At 40.6% G+C, this 26,115-nt stretch overlaps 1 protein-coding gene and 1 non-coding gene across 4 annotated transcripts in view; one reads left to right on the top strand and one right to left on the bottom strand.

Annotated features, from left to right (window-relative positions):
* The window catches only part of RERE (arginine-glutamic acid dipeptide repeats), a 416,860-nt gene that overhangs the window by 133,546 nt on the left and 257,199 nt on the right, over positions 1-26,115 (bottom strand). For 2 of the 3 annotated variants that reach the window (XM_052653908.1, XM_052653909.1), the window contains exon 7: positions 24,983-25,087. In XM_052653908.1, coding sequence (XP_052509868.1) covers positions 24,983-25,087 — 105 coding nt within the window. Of the gene's footprint in view, positions 1-11,660; positions 11,754-24,982; positions 25,088-26,115 lie in introns of those variants that run through there. The other variant, XM_052653910.1, reaches the window with a different exon arrangement.
* Positions 3,524-3,596, top strand: TRNAE-CUC (transfer RNA glutamic acid (anticodon CUC)). Its single transcript has one exon. It is a non-coding gene; the product is annotated as a tRNA-Glu (tRNA).

Here is a 26,115-nt window from a genome sequence, read left to right as displayed (position 1 = left end):
GACTCAAGGGCAGGATCTGATAAAAGTAATAATGGGGCCCACAAACCAGCTCTGAGAAGCACTGTTATTCAAATCATACATTACGAAATTCAGAAAATTCTGGGGGCTAACTAATTACGAAGGTTGAGTTGTTTCCTGTTTTGTATTACCTATTACCCTGTTTGCTTACACTTCTTCAGCCCATCAATGTGAAATATTATACTTCTGTTGAATAAAAGAGATGTTCACACATATAACTTGATTAAGAACTCTTGACACTGTTACACAGAGAAATTCACAGGAAGAGAATGGATATTGCATCCATATTAATGGAAAACAAAGTAAAGTCTGCAGCCACTTTCTGAGGTCATGGGGACTGGGATTAACTTGAGTGTAGAACAACAGATGCTTTTGAACTAGGGTGCTGGACAAGGCTCTTGATAATCTCCTGGACTGCAAGGAGATCAACCCTGAATATTCATTGGAAAGACTGATGATGAAGCTGAAGCTCCAATACTTTGGCCACCAGATGGGAAGAGCCAACTCACTGGAAAACACCCTAACACTGGAAAGATTGAAGGCTTAAGGAGAGGGGGCCGGCAGAGAATGAGATGGTTAGGCAGCATCACAACTCAATGGACATGAACCTGAGAAAACTCCAGGGGACAGTGCTTGAAAGCGGAGTTTGGCAGGCTGTAGTCCATGGGGTTACGAAGAGTCAGATATGACTTAGCAACTGACCAACGGATCAACAAGAACAACAACACTGTCCAATGAATGTTCACTGGAACAAATTCTTAAAAATATGCTGGTGGCTAAAATTCAAAAGGGTCCTAATCGAGAAAATGAAAGGTTAATCCTTCAATAAGCAACAATAGCTAATATATAAGTAGTAAATCCCACATGTAGGTGATGGATACTACATATGCAATAAGAAACCAAAGATGGAAGTCATATCCCAGGATAATGCAAGGGATTCTTTATCCTTGCCTCAAAGTTTCCCCTCATGTTACCTTAAATTTAGGTATCTTATACTTGTATACCCCTTCACAGATTACTGCTTTGTCGTGGCAAAAGGGCTTGCATAACTCAATGAAGATATGGGCCATGCTGTGTAGGGCCACCCAAGATGAACAGGTCACAGTGGAGAATTCTGACAAAACGTGGTCCACTGGAGGAGGGAATAGCAAACCATTCCAGTATACTTACTGTGAGACCCTCATGAACTGTATAAAAGGACAAAAAGATATGACACCGAAAGATGAGTCCCCCAGGTCTGAAGGTGCTACTGGGGAATATGCTACTGGGGAAGAGCAGAGGAGAATTACTAGCTCCAGAAAGAATGAAGCGGCTAAGCCAAAGTGGAAACAATGTTCAGTTGTGGATGTGTCTGATGATGAAAGAGAGATCCAATGCTGCAAAGAACAGTACTGGATAGGAACCTAGATTGTTAGGTCCATGAATCAAGGTAAACTGGAAGTGGTGAAGCAGGAGATGGTAAGAATAAACACTGACATCTTAGGAGTCAGTGAACTAAAATGGATGGGAATGGGCGAATTTAATTCAGATGATCATTATATCTACTACTGTGGGTAAGAATCCCATAGAAGAAATGGAGTAGCCCTCATAATCAACAAAAGAGTCTGAAATGCAGTATCTGGGTACAGCCTCAAAAATGAGAGAATGATCTCAGTTTGTTTTTCAAGGCAAGCCATTAAATGAACGAACACTCACTGGAGGAACTGATGCTGAAGCTGAAACTCCAGTATTTTGGTCATCTGATGTGAACAGTTAAGTCACTGGAAAAGTCCCTGATGCTGGGAAAGATTGAGGGCAGAAGGAGAAGAGAGAGTCAGAGGATGAGATGACTGGATAGCATCACCAATGCAATGGACATGAACTTGGGCAAACTTCGGGAAATGGTGAGGGACAAAGAGGCCTGGTGTGCTACAGTGCATGGGGTCTCAAAGAGTCGGACACGACCGGGCAACTGAACAACATACTTGTATGACAAATACAAGTGAAATAATAATACTAGTTACTACTTACTAAATGCTCTCTATGCCAGGCACAGGCTTTCCTGGTAGCTCAGTGGTAAAGAATCCACCTACCAATGCACAAGAATGTGGGTTTGATCCCTGGGGTAGGACGATTCCCCTGGAGAAGGAAATGGCAACCCACTCCAATATTCTTGGCTGAGAAATCCCATGGACAGGGGAGCCTAGAGGGCTGCAGTCCATCGGGTCACAAACAGTCAGACACAACTTAGAGACTAAACAAACACAACAACAGTGCCAGGTATACATTATTTCATTATTCCCTGACAACTCTATGAGGCAGTATCCTGACTTAATAGATAATAGTAATGGTAGTAATTGTAACATCAATAAAGAAACTAACATGCACACTGAACACTTTCAATGTACCAGGAATTTTGAGCTCAGCAAATTTCAGACATTGTCTTATCTAACCTTAAGGATGATGACCCTATACAGGGTGCTATTACTACCTGTACAGATAAGGAAACTGAAGCTAAGAGAGTTTATAAATTGCCCATGATTACACAGGTAACAGGTTGGAAGACCAGGAGTCAAATTCAAGCTTAGCTGATTACAATGTCAAAGCTCCACATTCCATATGGCAGAGTGATTAAGTTACTGAACCAATATTACACAACTAATTAAAAACAGAATTACTATGAGAAGACATAGCCCTTTCCATACTTCAGTTCTATGTTCATTTCCAGTATTAAAGTAAGACAAAATATCAAAAAAAACTTTTCTTAAATCTACAAATCATGTTAAAAGAGAAAAATCCATCAAAGTTCAAGGTCAACTTATATAACATTGTCAAAACTGCAAAATTATAGAGACGGTTGCCAGGTGTCGGGAATGGTGGGAGGAGAAAGGAAGGAGTGGAATCTCTGTGATGACAGAACAGATCCTGATTAGGACTGTGGTGACAAAGCTACACCTGCAATAAGATGTAACAGAACTATACACATACTGTACCAACATCCCAGGTCTGGGTTCTGATGCTGCACTAGAGTTCTATACATACCTACTGGGGATGTGAGTGAAAGACACATGGGAACACTCTTCCTGCTACTGCTGCTGCTGCTAAGTCACTTTAGTTGTGTCCGACTCTGTGCACCCCATAGACAGCAGCCCACAAGGCTCCCCTGTCCCTGGGATTCTCCAGGCAAGAACACTGGAATGGGTTGCCATTTCCTTCTCCAATGCATGAAAGTGAAAAGTGAAAGTGAAGACACTCAGTCGTATCAGACTCTTAGCAACCCCATGGACTGCAGCCTACCAGGCTCCTCCGTCCATAGGACTTTCCAGGCAAGAGTACTGAAGTGGGTTACCATTGCCTTCTCTGACATTCTTCCTATAAAACTAAAAAATTAAAAGTTGTTTTAAAGCAAAAGAAGAGGTTAACTGAATGGTGCATCCAGATAGACTATGGATAAGAAAGAAAGCCAGACATGAAAAAGTTGAACAAATGACAAATAGAGCCCCTCAGAAGAGAATGTAGAGGGACTTTCCTGGTAGTCCAGTGGCTAAGACTCTGCATTCTCAATGCAGGCGGCCCAGGTTCGATCCCTGGTTAGGGAACTATATTATACATGCCACAACTAAGATCCAATGCCAGCCAAATAAATAAATTTTTAAAAATAAATTTTAAAAAATATACTGCAAACAGCTGAAAAAACTACTGAAGAAATAATGCCATAGTTAATAAGCAATGAGATTCATATTCCTTTTTTTCTTTGTATTTATTAGAGATATCTGGTGTGGGGTCATCCTTTTTGAGACATACTTAGCTGTGAAGCACACTACAAAAAAAAAAAAAAAATTTACCATCCTCATCAGAAAGGAAGTATTTCTCTGTGCCACTAATGCAAATAATATACATATTTCAAAACAGTTGGAAAAAAAAAACAGTTGAGTTTAATCCCCATTATTCTACACATCTTTGCTCTGGAATATGAAAAAATAGTTCCAGAAGCCAAATTACAACAATAATGGTAAGTCATTGTGTTTAGTCCTTGAGTTTAAAAAAATAGAAAGAAATTCATTGTATATGAAATCTGACACAAAAGAAACTGATGTAACAAAGCAGTGTCCATGGCAACTACAACTTAATATTTCAGTCCTCTTCAGCTGCAGTGGATTAAATAAAATGACAAGATGTTCCCTTTGAAAAGTAACCTGTTACCATGGAAACGTTTTAGTCTAAGAAGTAAACAGGGAATGGACAGAAAGGAGCAGGGAGCCTTCGACTGAATATCAAACAGGGAGAAGCATCTATGCAGAAGAGATGAGGTGGGGGTGCCTGGCCAGATGCAGGAAGCTCCTTGAGAAGAGCACGCTGGCTGTAAAAAAAAAAAAAAAAAAAAGAGCAGCCAGGACAACACCACACCTTCCCCTCAAGAGAGGGATGGAGTGAGGAAGGCCAAGGTCTGTGAATGTTTGCTTAAGACCCCCAAATATCTCTATGTGATCATGGTGACTGCTTAAGACAAGAACCTGCATCTATAGGGAAAGAAGAGGGACAAGGACCTACGGTCCTGGGGAGAAGACACAAGCTGGTAGAACAGAGGCCTTTGACAGGCAGCCTGCATGGCTACTTTCCATCACAATCCATACCCAGAATATAACACACAGCCTCCCCCGGCACAGTCCCCGAAGGCTGGGACCAGTAACTCTCAAGTCAGACCCTGCTCTGTGGCTGGTGCTGTGAATGAACGAAATCACAGTACCATCTTCCTTTATCCGTCCTTCAGATCAGAACGCTCGGACAGTAGATCATTCTCATCTTTTCTGGAGGGTGTCAAGCCCAACAGGAAGACTGACATGAAATCAACAGAACTAGAATCTCTAGCTACTAGCTCATTCAGAAAGTGATGACAGAGATAGACTATGGGTCCAGAATGAAATACATCAAATTTTAGGAAATCAAAAGACAATTTACCAGAATCACTTCTCAGAAAGGTGGTAGGCAGGACTGAAAAAGGACTGATAAGAAGGAAGACTACAACAGCATAGTGGGTGTCTCTGATTTCTTCAGCATGAACACATATGTCTAAAGCAGTCTTTCCAATAAGTCTGAAATTTCTTTGAAGTCTGACATAGTTTCTTTTGAAAAAATGTAAATTTTATATTCTTGTTGTTGTTTTTGTTATTGTTCAGTTGCTACATCATGTCTGACTCTTTGCCACCCTGAGGAATGCAGCACACCAAGTTTCCCTGTCCTTCACCATCTCCCAGAGTTTGCTCAAACTCATGACCATTGTGTTGATAATGCCATCCAACCATCTCATCCTCTCCCAATCCCTTCTCCTTCTGCCCTCGATCTTTCCCAGCATCAGGATCTTTTCCAATGAGTCAGCTCTTCACATCAGATGGCCAAAGTACTGGAGCTTCAGCTTCAGTATCAATCCTTCCAATGAATATTCAGGGTGGATTTCCCTTAGGATTGACTGGTTGGATCTCCTTGCAGTCAAGAGACTCTCAAGAGTCTTCTCCAGCACCACGATTTGAAAACATCAATTCTTCAGTGCTCAGTCTTCTTTATGTTCAACTCTCACATCTGTACACAACTACTGAAAAAAACCATAGCATTGACTAGACAAGACATTTTTCGGCAAAGTGATGTCTGCTTTTTAATACTCTGTCTAGGTTTGTCACTTTTTTCACTCTCCTCTTTCACCTTCATTTATATTCTACTCCATAACATATTACCATTCAGTGTAAGATCCAAAAACGTGAGTAAAATCATTGTGCTCTGCATGTCCCCAGGATGCCCTGTGATTTGAGCACCCTCACTGCCGGGAGTTAAGACTTGTTAGGCACACCTGAGTCCAGATGCCTGGGTGCAGGGGGGGAGCACAGACTTTAGAGTCAAATGAAGCTGGACTGAAATTTCACTATCAAGGTTCTGTCAGCTCTAAGTGTAATCTTCAGGACACAATTCAATCTCTCTGAGCCCATCTATGAAATCAAATTCATAAAGGCTACTTTGCAAGGCTGCTATGAAAATGAAAGATGATCCATGAAAAGAAGTTGATACAGGTCTGTCACACAGGAGTCAGGACTATTATTAGCTGCAAGCACTGGCAAGAGTGAGAAAGGGAGGCAGTTCCTTTATTAGGGGTTCCCAAAGCATCACTGACCTCTCCCTCAGTCTCTGTCACAGTCAGGATTTTATATTTCACTTGTGTAATTATGTCTCTCGATGGCTATCCTGACTGAAAGGACCATGTGGAAAGAACCAAGTCTGATTTTAGCTCAACTACTACTTCCCAGAGCCTTTGGCACTCACTAAATTTCATTTTATTAGAAATTTTATTAAGACCTTATTAAATATTTAATTTATATAAAATTAAAAATTTATTTTAATAAATGACTCCAAAATTTTAACTCAACTATCATTTAGCCATGAAAGTGCAAGTGTTAGTTGCTCAGCTGTGTTTGACGTTTTGCAATCCCATGGACTATACAGTCCACCAAGCTCCTCTGTCCATGGGATTCTTCAGGCAAGAATACCCGAATGGGTAGCCATTTCCTTGGGCAGTGGATACTCCTGACCCAGGGATTGAACCTGGGTCTCTTGCATTATAGGCAGATTCTTTACTGTCTGAGCCACTAGGAGAGCCCCTCATTTAGCCACTAAATAGCAACTCAGTGCTTCATTGAATGTTAAAATTCATTTGTGAGAGTATAATCCCCTCCCAAGCAAATTAATCTAAGACAGGCTTGATAAACTTTCCAGAAGGAACAAAAATCAGGATTCATTAAAAGTAAATCAGTCAACATTTGGAAGAGTTAACATTTCAAATCTATACACAAATGCAAAGGTCAAGATAGGAATTCATTAAAATCCAGAATCATAGTATTTGAAATTTTCTCTGATGGAAGCTTCCTAAGAGGCCCCCTGATCCCAGCCTTCTAGCTGAACAGAAGAAACCAAGGTGGAGGAGATAAAGGTGCTCTTTCGAGGGGTCCCGGTGAGTTAACTACAAAGGACCTCAAGCTGCTCTTTTTTTAATATAATTTAAAATCTAGAACCAAGAATTTAGGCACTGGCTAAAGGAATAAGAAGAATTTCCATGCTGATAACAAGATGCAATAAATATGGCCTCCACACAATAATATGAATATCAAGAAAAAACTGGTAAAATAATTTTTTAAAATAACACGTGAGACAGTGCTACATTCAAAATGGATAACCAATAAGGATCTACTGTATAGCATAGGAAACTCTACTCAAATGTTGGGTAGTAGGCTGGATGGGAGGGGAGTTTGGGGGAAAATGGATAACATATATATGTAAAGCTGAGTCCTTTCCCTGCACATCTAAAACTACCTCAACATTGTTCATCAGTTATATCCCAAGACAAAGTAAAAAGTTTAAAGTCTGGGGGGAAAAAAAGGGTCAGAATTCTAAGAAATGGGAAAAACATAATCCCAGAATAGTATCAGTTTTTTTTTTAATAGAATAAACTTAGAGAAAAAAATAAATAGTGAGTGAGAAAGTATCTAGTTTCAAATCACTACCAAGACCTTGTTTCACTGTCTAAAGTTTTTATTTGTCTGTTCCACCCCTTGTCCCCCACCAGGCAGCATATCTGTCCACAACACGTGACTCCACCCTACCTCAGGCTCCTCGTGGACTTTACTGTCATCACCTGCTGTGATGATGTGAAGGAAAGAGTTGTAAGGACCACACTCAACATACACCCAACACATACATACATACACACACACACACACACACACTCTCACAACACACACATGGCAGTTCAGAAAACAACTTTATTTTAAAATCCCACCATAATTTATAATGAGTAGTATTCAAAGATTAAGCCTATCTCCTGACCAAAAATGTTGCTGGCTTTCCATACACTGGTATCAAACTATAATACGTAGGAACGGAGTGTCCCCAGAAAAAGACAGACCTTGGACCAAAGAAAGTGTGTCTATGACACACATCTGAATGTCTCTCTGTTCCTCCTGGGAGGTCTCTTGAAAATGCTGTTTTTAGAAAAGGACCATGCCCTTGCTCCTGGCCACTGCAGCGGTGTGAATCTGGGGAGGGAGAGGCGACAGTGCGGCGGCTGTGGTGGCGACACAAGTATTAGCCTACACACACTCCTCCCTCTGCATGTGAGAAAGTGCTCAGAAGAGAACAATGTGCCAAATGCTACATGACATGGAAGTAGAGCCTCTTTTAAAACTGGCCAAACATATTGGTCATTAATTTAATTACCATAATTGCTAACACAATTCCTCAGATGGTCTTAATAGAACATGTTGACCAAAAACTACAGATGTTGTTAAGCTAACCACACCTACATAAGATTGGAGACTTGAACTTTGAATTAATAACAAAAATACACTAAGCAATTATGTGTCAAGCACTTTCATATGGCTTGCTTCCAATCTTTATAACAACTGTGAGGAATATTTACCCCCATCACCCATGAGAAAACAGAAGTTCAGTTTGACAAATGTCACTTACTAAGTAGAATTTGAACCATATCATTCAGCTCCAGATGGAGTTTTCTCTCTTACCACAGATGCCACTCATTTAATTCAGCATATTCATGCCAGAGGCCCATCTCAGGCACTCTACAGTCCGGTAAGGAAGACAATCAATCAAAGAGTCACAAGCAAACGTATAGTTCAGAGAACTCTGAGAGAAAGTCTAATTATCCCAACTGAATTAAAATGAACTCTTTTAGTTTAAATCCAAAGTTTTACAGAGCTTAAAGAGATTCAATTCATTTTCTTTCAGATTTGCTTTAAAGATATATTCAAGAACCTGACTCCTTGCCTGTCACAAACTGCTGAAGGCAGATGACCATCAGTTTGGGAGGAGATTCACAAACACACGCATAATTTCAAATCTCCCTTTTGCCCATACTGCTTTTTTTACTCTGTCAGACATGATGTTTTACAGCTTTAGAATAAATGTTTTTCTGTTTGAAGGACAACTTAGTTCAGTAGTGACCAAAATATAAAATGAAAAATTAATTCAGAAGGAAAAAGCATCAGGACCAACAAACGACTGAAGATTCACAGACACAGTGGATACCAGGTTGCAGGTGTCAGGTTCTTTCGATTAATTCTTAGGCTAACACAACAGAGTCTAGCAAGTGGTCAAAGGCAGCAATCTATCATAAGCAGATTTTCAGGCTCTGCAAAATTTATGTTGACAGAGGAACACTTTAAATGTAAGGATCAACCTCAGACTCTGATTCAAGATGCTGACAAGAAAAGCTAGTAACATGGTAATATCTGGGGGAGCTTTCACTTTCACGTTCTTCTGGTAACATATGGTGTCTTCCCCAGTATCCCCGATATGCAGCAGGATGGCAACAGTACTTCACAATGCAGCTCACCAGCCTCCTTTCCAAGTCCACACCACCCAGGGCTGAGGCAGTATCCCCAACAAGGGGCGACTCCCCATGTGCTGCACCTTCACCTCCACCTCCACCAGACAAGCCTCAGAGCAGAAGGTAGCTGGTCAGCAAGTAGTCTCCCAAGTATTTTCCCAAGACAGGAACATGTGGTACAAATGCACAGCACATAAAATAGTGCTCTAATGACTTACTTCAGGGGACTGGAAACAGAAATTCGACTGTTAACAATAGAGGGTCCCCACAGATTCCAGTAGTTACTACAAGACCTCATGGTCTAATGAGCTGGCCACACGCAAGCTCCCACAGACCAGCGGCCAGCCAAGTGGGAGGACCCAGCCAGAGGTGGTCCAGCTACCCCTATAGCTTCTTGTACACATCTGATCTGCCGAAGGTAAAAAAAATTTAAGGAGAATTAAAGAACCTATGACAGAAAGGCAGTTCCACAACTGTTTTCTTCACAAGTGTTCCTCTAACTCAAACAGTGGATTTTCTGAAATGAGGCAGAAACTTGAGTCCTGCAGGGCTCCCACATGTGAAAGCAAGGCTGAAGCATCCAGCTCCTCCAAACTCAAGAACGGAGGACTCCACACTCACAGGAGAGGTAAGAATGGAAGAGCAGAGGTGCTTCTAAGAGAACTGAAGAAGAGCAAGTTCCAGAAGCACTGCTACCTGAGATGGGGAAAGGTCAAACTGGCCATCGGCCCCCAATTAACATAAGCAATGACAGCCCTCAAAGGAATGGGAAGAGAGAGTTAAAAATGGCAGGTAATAAGTGCAATAACCTTCAGTCATCCCTGTGTGATTCACCTCCTTAACCCCAACCCCAAAGTGAAACTGCTAGGAGCCAGGTTATACCTCAATAATATTTTTGTTGACGGGAACGTACTGTCAGCCTTCCTAAACCCTACCACCCAAACCAGGGCCTCCTCACACAGGTATTAACCATGCACAGCTCTGCGCTCACACAGGAGGAGCTCACAGGGAGAATTCCTCCGTCACTGATGTACAGGACACTCTTCCTGGTCCTGTGAGAGTCTCTCATCTGCACAGTCTTTTCTGTCGTATGCTTCCTGTCATCCTCACAAAGGCACAAAACTGAAGTGTCACTTCAAAATTTTTTCCAACTTCTATCAGAAGGACAAAGAGAAGAAACAAAAAGGGACAATTGATAAAATTCAAAAACTTCTTATCTACTTGGGTCAGAATTCAACTTGTCCTGTATCTGCTTATCATGACTGGCTCCTTAAGTCAATAACGGTGACAGCCATCCACCTGAGCCTGGTTTGCAAACAGGACAGACAAAAAGCACAACCGCTCCTCAGAGGAAAGGCTGGTGCCCAGGGCCGTCAAACAGGGAGCACAAGGCCTGGCCTTGTCGATGCTTCCACCTTCTCAGGCAGTGACTCCTCCTGTCACTCCTTTCCTACGGAATTCGAAAGTCACACGACAAAATACACATACAGAACAAATGCCATCTTTTCCGAAAACAAAGATTACAAACGAAAAACCTGGAACCTCAGTTTCTAACACAAATGTCACTGAATATGATTCTTTTTTTAATTGCCAAGAAATTTTCCACCAGCTCCAAAAGAAAGAATGGATTGCTTCCTTTGGAAGCAATAGAAAATACCATGCCATAACCATTCATTTCTTTAAAAATCCATTTTTACCTGATACTGTTGCAACCACAATCTAAAACCTGCACGTCAAAATGTACGTACTATTTCAGACTTTGCGAAAAGATCGCAAGAATTATAATTTGCTCTGGCAAACAGGCTCTCAACCAAAACAAGTTCCACCCACCTTCAAAGCAACCAATAGCTGCCCACCTACCACCCTCCCTAAAACATCCAAACAGAGCAGCTCTTGGGCCCAGGCGTCCCCACCAGCCACACGTAGCCTGGCAGCCTGCAGGTCTGCTCTGCAGTTGCCGAAGGTGAACGGGCTCCACAGCAGGGACCCAGTGAGGCTCGCTTTAAATCGGCACCAGAGAGGAAGGGGTGAGGGAAAGGGAAAGAGGACAGAGATCCACGACACTCTACATCTGCTTCGTGCGTCTCTGAGCAGACCCCACTCTCAGCTCTGGTCGCACACTCTGTACTACCACCTACATGGCCAGCCGGGGCTGAATGCAAGGCTCTCAGAAACATGCACTAGGAATGATGAGATGATTCATACACATCCTCAGAAGTGAGAGACGACAGCCCAAACCATCACACTCCTTCGGGGAGGCCAGAGAGAGAACGCCTACCTGCAGGGGCTGAACGGATCATCCATGACTAAGAGAGGCTCTGGTGAGTCTAGCTGTGTCCCTGCACCTCCACTTACTGTGGAAACTCTGCCCTTTTCTACTCTCACAACTCAAAATGGAGGCACATGCGGTCTGAGAGCCCTCGCGGAGCTTGCACTGAGCTTGTGCTATGACCTAAGCCTTCACGCAGAACGCAGAAACTTCCCCCTCACACTGACAGGACTGAGCATGTGCTGTGACCCTCCCTCATCCATACACTGTCTCTCCACGCAATCAATCTCAACCCTGCTGTTTCCGTAAATAAAGCCCAGCCAACAGACTGCAGCTTCTCCCGCATACCAAGCTAGTGTGAAGGGAAGTGGGGCCGTGGAAAGGGGATCCCAGACAGCCAACTCCAGGGGCCTCGCTGGCCCGCCACCCACAGGCTGCAGACAAACACCCTGCACTGTCCAGACAACAGCAAGTTCTGTTTGGTCTTTTTTTTTTTTTTAAAGATAAATTATGGTTTTAAATAGCAAGATGAAGAAATAGAATTAAAAAGCAGTTATGCATGATTATACCTGAGACTAATGAACAGAATATTGGCATCTACCTAAAAACAGAGTAGCGGCTACATTAGGGAAAGAACCCCACAAATTTCTTGTGGAAAACTGTAAACATTGGGGAAAGGATACACGAGCAGTTCTGGCCAAGTTCTGGAGTACTGGGTATCACTGCAGCCACAGGCACACAGTGGACAGTATAGCTGCAGAGCGGCTCAACAATACTGGATTTTATACAAAGAGTATAAGCTCCCTTAGATAAGAAGTTCTAAAATTGCCTAAATAAGACATAAAACATCTAAAGTGATACAAACTCAACCAGGGGTGTTTAGCAAAAGGAATGTACTGCTAACAATAAAAACACCACGAAGGTTCAAATCGAGAGGCCAACAAACGCCCAGACACCTAAAAAATCTCAGTTTAGTTCTCTTGATTCAGAACTGGAGGCAACTCTTTGGAACACTGCCCATGAAGCAAAATTCATTTAAAATTAAATCAGAAGCGATTTCTAAAGTCACATAGACATACTGAGCACTGAAAAGTATCCAAGTCTGTATCAGCCCAGACATTTTTGGTTAAAATCCTGAAAAACACATTTTATGCCCTCACCTTTGACCTCCACTTCCAACAAAAGAAAAGCTGGGCTGTCAGCCATATAAGAAATCCCAGTTCTGGATGTATATGTGGGCTTAGTTTCCATTTGTAAACTAAGAAATGATTCTGAATGTTATTACTTAGTTATAATTTAAAAAGAAAAGGAACACCATGAAACCCCCCCAAATTTATAAAGGACAAGAGAGGGTAGGAAAGAATAGCACCAATTCTGTTTGCCATTAATGTAATCAAGTGCGGAAAAATTAAAAGCTGCTTAAAAGGATATACAGGGTCCTCAGGATTCCCAAAGTAAACGCAGGATCCATTCCATTTCCTTGGATCTCCTGTTTATGCTTTCAGATAAACTGAACTGAGACTAAGATTAAATGAAAAACTCTTGTCATGCTAAAAAAATTGTAACATGAGAATTCACTTAAACAAGTTTTACCTTTGACCTACAATGTGAAGCAAGTAGCTACACGTTGGAAGAGCATCTTCCCTACTGGTATGAATGTGTGTGTGACTAGAAACTGCCTAGAGAAAAAAAGCCCTCTAAAGACAAGAACAACTGAATTAAAACGCAGCTGTGCATTTAGGCTCTATGTCATGTTCAACTCTTTGCAACTCCAAGCCTGCCAAGCATCTCTGTCCATGGAATTTTCCAGGCAAGAATATTAGAGTGGGTAGCCATTCCCTTCTCCACAGGATCTTCCCAAACCAGGGATAGAACCCAGGTCCCCTACATTGCAGGCAGATTGTTTACCGACTGAACCACAAGAGAAGCCCCATAAAAGCTCCTAAATTGCTTACTTGAAGAAATCAAATAAAATAATAATTTAATAAATTCATCATTACTCTGAAAATCCATGGGAACCATTCCACAGACCACAGCACAAACCTCAAACTGAGTCCACTGAAGACCCAGCTCTAAGTTCAATCCAACCTCAGAATATGGGGTCAGCCCTCCTCCTCAAGGAGAAAATTAAGGAGCCCTGAGACCTGAAAAGTAATTAAGCTAATAAACCCCCTTTAACCACACATTCCAATTCTAGAAATGGTCCTGATTTCCACCGACCAAGCATATTCAAAAGCAGAGATATTACTTTGCCGACTAAGGTCCGTCTAGTCAAGGCTATGGTTTTTCCTGTGGTCATGCATGTATGTGAGAGTTGGACTGTGAAGAAAGCTGAGCGCCGAAGAATTGATGCTTTTGAACTGTGGTGTTGGAGAAGACTCTTGAGAGTCCCTTGGACTGCAAGGAGATCCGTCCAGTCCATTCTGAAGATCAGCCCTGGGATTTCTTTGGAAGGAATGATGCTAAAGCTGAAACTCCAGTACTTTGGCCACCTCATGCGAAGAGTTGACTCATTGGAAAAGACTCTGATGCTGGGAGGGATTGGGGGCAGGAGGAAAAGGGGACGACTGAGGATGAGATGGCTGGATGGCATCACGGACTCGATGGACGTGAGTCTGAGTGAACTCTGGGAGTTGGTGATGGACAGGGAGGCCTGGCATGCTGCGATTCACGGGGTCGCAAAGAGTCGGACACAACTGAGCGACTGAACCGAACTGAATTGAAGCATGGTCCTATGCTGGGGACACCTTGGAACTCTGCTCAGTCCTTACGGGCCTCCAAGACCCAGGACTTATTTTCTCCCCCAGCTGTCTGGAACACTGAAAGTGAAAGTCGCTTAGTTGTGTTCAACTCTTTGTGACTCCATTGACTCTACTCCATGGAATTCTCCAGGCCAGGATACTGGGGTGGGTAGCCTTTCCCTTATCCAGAGGATCTTCCCAACCCAGGGAATCGAACCCAAGTCTCCCACACTACAAGTAGATTCTTTACCAGCTGAGCCACAAGGGAAGCCCAAGAACACTAGAGTGGGTAGATATCCCTTCTCCAGGGGATCTTCCCAACCCAGGAATCGAACCCAGGTCTCCTGCATTCCAGGCGGATTCTTTACCAAATGAGCCATCAGGGAAGTCCTACTAGATGCTTTCTTACTCCTGACAACCTGCCTGGACCTCAACTTCTGCCACCACGCTTGTCCAACTCGTCATCTGGCTGCTTGCAGAGCTATACTCGCAACTTGCACAACAGACGGCCTAGCGCTGGGTCTTCCCAGAAGCCCTGTGACCTTGGTACCTCTACACTGTCTCCGGATCCCAGACCTCCTAGTCCTCTCTCCAATTAATTCCTAGTGAACAACAAGTCAAAGATGAACACTTCTAAACAGATTAAAGGGGCACCAAGCAGGTAAAATGCACATATTACACTAATAGATTCTTTCTAAAACTAAAAAGGTCTATTAGATAAAAACTGACTGAATAATCACTCTGTCCACCATAATTCTAATTTTTGGTGAGCAGAAAATTTATGTTTATCAAAGGTAAAGTAAGAGCTATAACATGGAAATTTCTTAGACTTTAAAGTGCTTGCTACTCTCCAGAAATAGAAAAATGTCTTGTTTACAAACAAGAAGTTAAAAAGCAAAAAATAGCAATGAAAAGTTAACATTCAGGAAACTCCAGAGAAAAACACTCACTGAAAGAAAGATACCCTATTTGACATTTAATCAGCACAACTGATTAAAATACTGAAGAGTACTACGCCTACTACTCTTCAATACTGTAGTACTACTACTCTTCGCTTCAAGAGATGAGAAGGTTTCAGAAACAGCCTGTTTAAATTGTATTCTGAAGTCGCCCCTGGTGTGTGGAAATGGACCTGAGTTTTATATTTATGTTGACCTTATAGCCAGCATGCATGCTGGTTTATCTTAACACATCTAATCATTAGTTCACAGATTTTCTCTGGTAAAAATACTGCATCATTTTAATAAAAGTTCATTTCTTCATTCCCAATCCTCACATAGCTTCTTTTTCATGCCTTAATGGTGATGGGAGTCTTTCTGTTGTTTCTGATTTTAGACAAAATACTTCCAACACTTTACCTTCAAGGATGGTGTCTGCAGTAGGTTTTCAGTAACTATTCTGTCAGAATGAGGGAGCTGCATTCTACAGTTGACTTGCTAAGAGGTACCCCCTCTCCGTCCCCACAAATACTGAATGGGTGTTGAATTTCATCAAGTGCTTTTTCTCCATCAAGATGATTGTATATTTTTTCTTCTTTAATATGTTTTAAAAAAATAGTAAAGTATGCTACAGATAAATTATTATTAAACTATTTGTGTATTCTATAAACCCAATTTGAGTAAGTATTTTCTAATACTTTGCCAGATTTCGTTTCACCACATTTTATTTAAAAATTTTATATGCATGTTTGTGATCTATAAATCTTACTTTTTTATCTGGTTTTGGAATAAAGGTTTTACTTGCCTCATAAAATAACTTGGGGAACCTACACCATTTTTCTCCATTCTCTAGAATGCTGGTAGAATTCACCTGTAAAGCGTGAGTTTAATTTTTTTTCTTGTCCTAATGAGAACAAAAGGAGAAGTTCTGTACAAATTATGAAAACTGCCTTTAAAGGGAGAAGACATGCATTTCTTACCTACTTCTTCATTCCAGCCTTAAATCTGGGTGTTATGACTACCATTCCATCACCACCTTGAGCACAAACTAACAGCTAAAGTTAAGGATCACAGAGGTGATGCAAAGCCTCATACCGGCCTAGGATTGCTTCCTTTCAGACTTCGCTTATGTAAGAAATAAAAGTGCTATTTTGTTTCAGCCTAGTATTCAGTCTCTTTCTGACAGTTCTAGCAATGACATTCTTACTATTTATTTTATCTTATTCAAGTTGATGACACACAGTTTCTTCCAACATTTTGTAATTTTTGACAGCTCAGCAGTCAAAGATATTTTATCTGTAGATAGTCTACACGTTTGAATTAGGGCATGTACCTCCCCCCAAATTGCACTTGCTTCTGTCAGGTGTCCATGGTGGCTTTCTATATTATCTTCTCATGACAGTTCTTGTATTTTTCAGGAGTGCAAATTTAAGCCTCAACTGTCTTGGGAGCAAGGCCCAAAGTTACGAATTATGAGAGGACTTCTCCATCTCTTCCCCCTGTTCCTTTTTTGGTCTGGAGTCCCAAACCTAGACATGTTTCTCTGTCATTTTCCTCTGGTCCCAGATATGTTAACTAGTTTACCCTTCCACCAAAAGAATAGGCCTTCAATGACTCTAACTTTACACAGGCTCTCAGCTCCAACTTCCTAAACCCCTGAAATCAGAACCTCATCTCCTATACCTGCTGAGTGTCAAAACCAAAGATCTGCATGAAGATGAGCAATGACTCAATTCCTCTCACTGCGACTCCTGAACTCTTCAGTTTCTCTTCATTCTTGTGAGCTCAGCTCTGCATTTAAAAGTTCTGTGGTATTTTATGCAGTATTTGTAGACGTTCACTACAAAAGGGTTTTTGGAATGATCAAATCTGGGTTTTGGTCCTATTTTATTAAAGTTCTTCAGTAGGCTGTGTTTCCAAACACATTTGCTGTCTCTCAACTGTCTCGAATTTCTGCCACCTCTGGTGAATGTTTCAAGAGCTCAAATGTGATGACACAGGAAAAGCAAACCAGAGAATATGTATATGCAGCTCCAGCTTTTTGTCCCCAAAAGCTGTACAAAGACCATGAGCCATTATGAGTAGAAAAGATGACTTCACTAAAACAGGAGTGAATTTTGAAATGTCTCAGATCCAAATTCACTGAAATAAGGGAAATCCACTCACACTGTCACTTTTCAGCTGAAGTACAAATATTTATGTTGAAAAAGCATGATCACAATGTTATTTGATCATGCTATTTAAATCATGAAAAAACCATAAATGTCCAATAATATGAATTGAATAGAAAAATTATGGCACATCCCCAGGATGGTATATACAAGGTGCTCGTCACAAATGTTTGTAAAATGTTTCATAACATGGAACTATGTTCTTAACAGAAGAAGATGAACGAATAGAGGAATATGTGATTACCTGCACATTATGTATAACCAGCATATTAATTATAATCTTAATATATACACAAATGCCTATACAAGCACACAGATATATATTTAAGGAAAAACACAATATGATTTATAGAATTACCATTATAACAGTTTTTTTTGCTTCTTTAATTTTTTAATTTGTCAAGTTATTCTCTAGTAAGTACATGCTTCTCTTTATTAGAAAAACAATTTATTTCCTAAAACAGCCAGAAGAAAATATGTTGTATATGAATCAATGTATGATGAAACCATAGAAATTAACAGCACAAAGTTTTGAGTCAAACAGCACTGGGGTTTCCTGTTTACTAACTGTATGCCTTAGGCATCTATTTAACATAATATCAATTTTTCCTCATTTATAAAATAAAGATAATGTCAACCTAACTAAGCTTTTATAGGAACGAAATAATTAATCTAAGACAAAGTAAGCATTCACTGCATGGCAGTAGGAGTTGTTATCCCACACACCTTGAACAGATGATATTACAAATTTGATTCCTAGAGGTCGCACTAAGAAATATCAAATGATAAACCTACTAAAATTACAGCTCAAGAAGTCAAAATCTATCCATGTGTGAGAGAGAGCAGTCTGGGACAGGAAACTGGAAGTAAAGATAGGACACTGAGATGAAGTTTTCTACTGTTAAAGATGAGAGAATTACAAATAAGGAAAAAGCAAAAAAAAAACAAAAAAATTAGCAAGAATCTTGTGGTATTAGAATTGGAAAGTTTGGTATGAACTCATGGACAGACAGACAGACACACATAGATAAACACACAGACACACACATACACAGAAATGTAGATACAAACACAGCATGCGTCATCTCCCTGACCCTCAGCCTCCAAGCCCTGTTCACTCTGGAGGCCTGAGAACATGATACAAAGCAGTGAACACATGGAGCACCTGATCAGGGTTCCTAAGTATTATTTACCAAAATCTGACCTCAAAATGAATGATAGTAACAAATCATAACCTTATAATCCCCTTATAAGGAGATCAAACCAGTCAATTCTAAAGGAAATCAACTCTGAATATTCGCTGGAAGGACTGATGCAGAAGCTGAAGCTCCAATACTTTGCTCACCTGATGTGAGCTGACTCACTGGAGGAGACCTTGATGCTGTGAAAAATTGAGGACAAGAGGAGAAGGCGGTGGCAGAGGATGAGATGGTTAGCTATCACCACCAACTCAATGGACATGAATTTGAGAAAACTCTGGGAGATATCAAAGGACAGAGGAGCCTGGCTGCTGCAGTCCATGGGATTGCAAAGAGTCACAAAAGACATATCAACTAAACAACAATGACAACACATTAACTGGCAACCATTAGTCCACCCTGATATAAATAAATAAGGAAGAAGGTATCTACAGGGTCTCAAAGCAACTGCCTTTCAAAATGGTCATCAATTATAAAAGGAAAAAGAAAAACTATACAACTGCAAAACCTGGCAAATACCACCTTCTTCAACAAATGAGAATGAACATTACCAGTAATGGGACAAACTAGCATTGTATAACATGACAGGATATAAACAAAAGAACACATTACATTTGTAGTGTCCCTGTTAAAGATATATGATGTAAATCTAATGAGAAAGAAGTATCATCAATGTAAAGTGAGCAACAGTCTATAAAACAATTATCTGAAAATCTCCCAAAGCACCAATATCATGGTGAACGAAGGAGAAACTTGTCCGGATTGAAAGAGACTAAACAGACCTATGACAACTAAACACATAATGCTGCACTGGATTCCTTTTGCTATAGCCTTTGGTTTAAAAACTTCAGAAGGGTCTGAGAACTCCAGGGCAACAATATTTCCTTGACAATTTCCTGATTCTGAAGGCAATATTGGGGTTATGTAAGAAAATGCCCTTGTTCACAGGAAATACACAGACGATTAGAGTGTGATGTAACCTCCTGGTGACAATTATTTTCAAATGGTTCAGTTAAAGAGAGGTTTTTTACTGCACTTGCAACAGTTCTGTATGGTCAAGACTGTTTCCAAACAAAGTAAAATAAAATGAATCACGCAAGTAAAACACTCAGTACAGTGTCAGGTAAACAATTTCGCTATGATTAATAACATGACTGCCACCATCATGGGGAATATTAAATACAAATTCTTGCAAGTGCCTCTGTTTGTAATTACTACTAAATGTAAGGATAATAATACTTAAGCTTCAATTCTGCTTTAAAAAAAAAAACCCATGCTTCCTGGAAAAAGATAAACAGAGAGGGCACAGCTGAATTCAGGTGATCTACTTGCTTTCTACCTGATTACCAAGAGATGACTCATGTTCAAGGAGCAAAGAACCAAGAATATAATCAGATGTTTCATGCTACAGCCTAAGTCTTGGAATAGTCCACTGATGCTTGTATAAAACAGTATTACAGAGTGGGATTGCCCAAGGGCCAGCTGATACACAGAATGCCACATTTTAAATAACATGTTCACCTTCCTATCCCTTTTTCCTTACTATTCCTAAACACACCTTAGAGACACAAGGTACTCTTATTTAGCAAGGGGAAACAAAGGGACTGGATCCCAGGAAAATCCATGCTTAATAATTTAAGAATTAAGGCACCTCTTTCACATGGCCACTCTGCAAATCTGTTCTTCCTAGGACCCCACTCACTATTTCCTCCTTCCCCTCCTAACTCACTGGTCTGAGGCAGAAAGGTAAGGAAAACTTTTTCAAGAAATGAAAGGTATAGACTCAGAAAAGGTCAAAATCCTCACGCGTGTGCGGCACACACACACACACACACACACACACAGAGCACTGGCCAATAGGTTGAACCTACAGAGGTGGGGGGATGGGAAGATGAGAGAAAGAACAAAAATTCAATAATCCCCACCCCGAGCTACATGGAGAACACGCTCATTTGCTATAAAAAGCCCAAATCGCTCTCTCAGTATTTTTTTTTTCAATTTTGCCTTGCAAATTTTTCAATAAAATATTCTGACTAGAAATGTATTATTTCACATCAACATCACTCACACACTTATTGTAACTGTTGAGTCAGTTTCATCATGGTCAATGAAGGAATTTACCATACATTTTTAGCAACTGTATGTTTTCAAAGATTTTATCATATTCCAAGGAAAGGCAAGAATCCCCAGTGCTCGGACGTCTACACGTCAGCAAAATCAATCTCACAGTTAACAATCCACCTAGTAGAAGGGAGACTTCTTAGGAAGTAGCTCATGTTTAGCTTTTGGATTTAACATTTTACAGGGTATTAAAAAAGATATTTCTCAATCTTTTCTTCCAAAGAAAATTTATAATTATTTTTACAATTCCTGAGAAGCAACTAAAAATCATAACAGTTTACAAAAGCTACCCTGTTTTTGTTTTCCCCATTTTACTAAAGCTGAAAACAGTCCAGGAAGTACAAGCTTTACCTATGGACACAAAGATGAAGTGGCAGCACAGATCAGAACCCCGGCTGCCTGGGTCCAAAAGGGGAGCTCTTTCCAGGCTGCTGGTCTTAACAAAAGGATCAAGAAGTCAGATTAAATGTCCATGAGGTACTAGACAAACAAACAACAGGGACAGGAAATGGATGGATGGTCTCTATGCCTGGCTGTTTTTCTAAGCAAGGACCAATCCTACTTTAGTTCCACCAAGGATATTGGTGTTTTGGCCAAATACATATATACGGGCAACTTGGTGTTATATACTAGGACCTCTGAGCTGAAATTTATTGACTTTATTTAAAGTTTCTAACCAGATTTTAGATAAGTCTCTTCAAAGAAAATGAGAACATAGTGAGATTATGTTGCAGGGCATGCTGAATGCAGAAGTAAATTTGGAGTGAAATTTATCTATGGAGCAAAAGTGAGCACTCCCTGAGAGCAGAAACATTAAAACTAACTCCGAAAGGAAACTCCAGTTACTGAAGGTTCCAAGTTCTCTCTCATTTGCCACCCCTTTGTAGTCTGTACTGTTCAGTTCAGTTCAGTTGCTCAGTCGTGTCCGACTCTTTGCAACCCCATGAACTGCAGCATGCCAGGCCTCCCTGTCCATCACCAATTCCCGGAGTCCACCCAAACCTACGTCCATTAAGTCGGTGATGCCATCCATACTTAAAGCTAAAAGGACTTCTCTGGTGGCTCAGACTGGGGTTCAATTCCCGGGTCAGAAAGATCTCCTGGAGAAGGGAATGGTTACCCACTCCAATATTCTTGCCTGGAGAAGTCCATGGACAGACGAGCCTGGTAGGCTACAGTCCATGGAGTTGCAAAAAGCCGGACATGACTGAATGACTAATAACTCTTCACTAAAGCTAGAAACATCTACTTCTGTATTTTTTGCTCAAGTTTAGTTCCTTAAATGTCATAGTTAGCAAGAACACAATATGACAATCCCTGAGCTAAGATCCTTAGGACTAGAGGATATTCAGAAGTAAGAACTTCTTGGATTTAGGAAGTTCCATAGTTTATATATCACGTAATACCCCAGCAGTGTCAGAGCAATGACCCCTATCCTATCACATTGGTAATTTGTAGTAAAAGTTGTGCAAAAAGCAAAGTGAACTATATTAGGAGTATAACAAGTTTCATATCAGTTCAGGCCAACTCTGACTTCATGGTCAAAAGAGCTTTAGTACCCAACTTAGAAATTTTTTTGATTTTCAGCACTCTCAAGAATGTAATAATCAAGTTAGGGAGGCAAAGTAGCCTATAAAAGGATCTATGATAAATGTCAGAAGAAGAAAAAAAAACCTAACATTCAGTGCTGGCTAAGATGCTAAATAAATTACGGAAAATTACATAAATCAACTGTTAACTACTATCAGAAATTTGCTATGGAAATAACTTCATCTTAAACTTCAGTTTTAGCTGCTCACTTAAAGGGTTCCCACACTAATTAAAGGGAGGGAAACAGTCATCAAAGTTCGGAGTCACAGAATCATTCTTTAACCTCCAGTGGTCTTACTGATCAGTCGGTGCACCATCTCACAGGATTATTACAACAGTCTGATTATCCTCCGCAGATGACTCGGGGCACTAAGTCAGCACACAACACCTGGCAGACACCATCCCATGCTGGTCCCGCTCATCCAAATGATAGATAACCATACAGAAACCAGCTCATCACACCGCCCCCTCCCTCACAAACCTGAAACAAAGGCAGAAACAAAGAGCATGCGCCCGGAGCATTCTAAGGACTGGGTTGTGTATAAGCCAGGAGGAGAAGACACACAGTTTTCTGAACTCTGCTAAATCGCACGCACACTTCTGATGATTTGAGAAACTATGGGACGTATACATCAAACCTAGAACTTCAGAGGGAGAAGGTAGTGTTCACGGTGAAACCAGTGAGCTTGGGTCACGTTGGCTCCTCACTGGAAACATTCGCATTCACTTTTTGAGACCTGCCACCAACTTACCACTTACAAGGACACATTAAAAATTTTATTTAATGAACTGCTCAATTCATCCAACAACCCCCAAGCTCTTACACTACACCAAACACAAGCTGGACACAGGGAACAAGAACAGAAATGAACAAATGGGACTAAGGCCAAAGCACTAGAGTAATTCAGGATGCAGAGCCTGTAAAAGTGCTGCTACAGGCATGGTTTGGTGTTGCCTTTTCAGCTGAGGTAAAAAATAATAGATTCCTCTATCACACATCTAACCCAGGTTTTAAAGCAAAATTGATGGCAAGTATGAATAAAGTATAACGACTGCCAGCAACATGTAAAAAAATGAGACAAGAGTTTGAGTCTCCAGCTTAACACAGGTAAGTTACAAATCACTCTAAATAAGCATTCTGCAAAAAATAGATGTAAAACCAAAACTAGTGAAAAAAGAATCTGACTGGCTGTTATGAACCCAAGAGCTAAACACTTAAAACACAAAATTCCCTCAAACAATCTAACTTGTGCAATATGACAGCTACTATCAAAAAGTTAAATAAACACAACATCACTGTAATAACAGACAACTGTCCATCCAGACAGAAGACCAAGTTCGAGTGTCCCACACTTCACTGGGGCAACAAAAAGATATGACCAGGCAGCTAATTAAAACATATATAAAATAAATATTCTGAAACAGAAGGTGCTATTTAAATATTAATGCTGATCACCTTCTCTGTCATTGGAATAGTGCATACTTTTGAAAATTAAAACGAAGCTCAAATTCATTCCTTTTTTTAAAGGTAAGCAAAAAAGGTGACTACTACCCCATAGCTATTGTCTAGTATACATATGGAGAGAAAGACTAATATGTATGTTCCAACAGAGCTTAATGCAGCCTCTTAGAACCACAAAAAAGAATACGTTGCCTTTTATTGACCCTAGTTTGATGAGCTAAACAGCAACATTCTAAATGTTATCTATCATTTCTCAGCATCTCCCAGAAACAAGTTTTCACTAAAACAACACAAATCCTACAATTATACTTAAGGTAGTTCTCCCACTAACTTCCTTGAGCCAAGCATCTTTCATTTCTTTCTCAATCGCTATACTTGCAGATTATGGCTTGATTGTCCTGAGCAAGCATAGACTACCTGGTCATCTAATGACTTTCTCTCTTTTTTTAAAATCCTTAATAAAACACACAGTCACATGAGTGATACAAGATAAATATGAATACATACAGTCTTACAGACATTCTCCCATGGGATGAGTTAAAATTACAGCCTACTGGAGACAATTTCTTCTGTTAAATTATAGTATTTTGACTCTGTTACTTTTCATTCAAAAAGTAATAATTCTATTTACCAAGATGGCTGAGAAATGGATGTATCCATCTTATACTAGCAGCATTACTAGATATTTCAGTGAGTGTTCCTGGGGATTTATTAAGGGAACAAATTACTAATCAACACAACCACAATGTCCTAGTATTTTCAGTACGGTATAATGGAAGGTTTGAATGAATGTGTATGAGAGTACAGTTCATAATAAGTTCAAAATACAAATCAACAAAACATATGTCTTTATCTTGCCCTCTGCAAACCCAAATTTCTCACTTTTCCTTTTCTTAACAATGAGTGAGGCGGCGGGGGGGCAAGCTGCTTTAGATACCACAGACATTAATTACAACTCTTTTCAAAGAGATTTACTACAGGACTTTGTGTCTCTCTCTCTTTCTGTTTCATTTTAGGAGTATATGCCCAGAAGTGCAGACAAATACACACACGCGCGCGCGCGTGAGAAGCTAAAGTTCTCAACCTAGGGGCCCATGTGATGCACTTACCTTGTCTCAGGGTTGTAGCCTAGTATGTAGAAGAATGAATCCACTCGGGCTTTAAACTCTCTAGCAGCAAATATGTCAGAAAAATGGGAGATGTTACACTTCCCTCTGAAAATAAACAAACAAAAAATGTTAGCAATACCATCAACTGCTTTGTATATCAAAATACTGCTGGACAGAAGAATTGATGTTTTTGAACTGTGGTGCTGGAGAAGACTCTTGAGAGTCCCTTGGACTGCAAGGAGATCCAACCAGTCCATCCAAAAGGAGATCAGTCCTGGGTGTTCATTGGAAGGACTGATGCTGAAGCTGAAGCTCCAATACTTTGGCCACCTCATGCAAAGAGCTGACTCATTTCAAAAGACCCTGATGCTGGGAAAGACTGAGGGCAGGAGGAGAAGGGGATGACAGAGGATGAGATGGTTGGATGGCATCACCGACTCAATGGACATGGGTTTGGGTGAACTCCGGGAGTTGGTGATGGACAGGGAAGCCTGGCGTGCTGTGATTCATGGGGTCACAAAGAGTTGGACACAACTGAGCAACTGCACTGAACTGAACTGGTAAGAGGTATGTAATAAAAAATATTCTTTCCCTTATAAAAAAAAAATAATACTGCTGGAAAGGTATGAGTGAGGGAGATGTAACTCAATTCATAGTACTAGAAGAAAATGCAGAATATGGTGACAAACTCATTAATTATCTATTCAGAAAAATGGGAGTTCCCCCCCGAAATAAGAAAATGTCCGAAAATATATATATTTTTTGTTTCATGACTGCTTTTACCTACAACTTTACAACATTGCCGGGGTCCAGCCCCGGTGAAACCAGGGTGATCTGAAGAAGAGACGGAGTAGGCGAGGAAAAAACTTATTTATTTATTAATATAAGATTAGATTAGGGAGAAATAGTGTAGTAGGAAAATTAAGTGGAGAAAGAAGGCTGAATAACTTGGTTTACGTGGGAAACCAATAAAGTTCCAGACAAGGAGCTTGCACCATCTACGTTAGGCCACTGGCGTCCTCTTGAATATCAGGGGGTGCCCCGCCTTGGGCTCCCCCTCACGTGGATCTTAAAAGCCGGGACAAGTAAGTAGACATGGTGAGCCTCCACGCCCAAGATGGGAATTCAGCCAG

Source organism: Budorcas taxicolor, chromosome 16 (assembly GCF_023091745.1).
Source record: "Budorcas taxicolor isolate Tak-1 chromosome 16, Takin1.1, whole genome shotgun sequence".
NCBI classification, from domain to species: Eukaryota; Metazoa; Chordata; class Mammalia; order Artiodactyla; family Bovidae; genus Budorcas; species Budorcas taxicolor.
The sequence above is the reverse complement of the archived record's forward strand: the minus strand, read 5'-3'. Positions and strand labels throughout refer to the sequence as shown.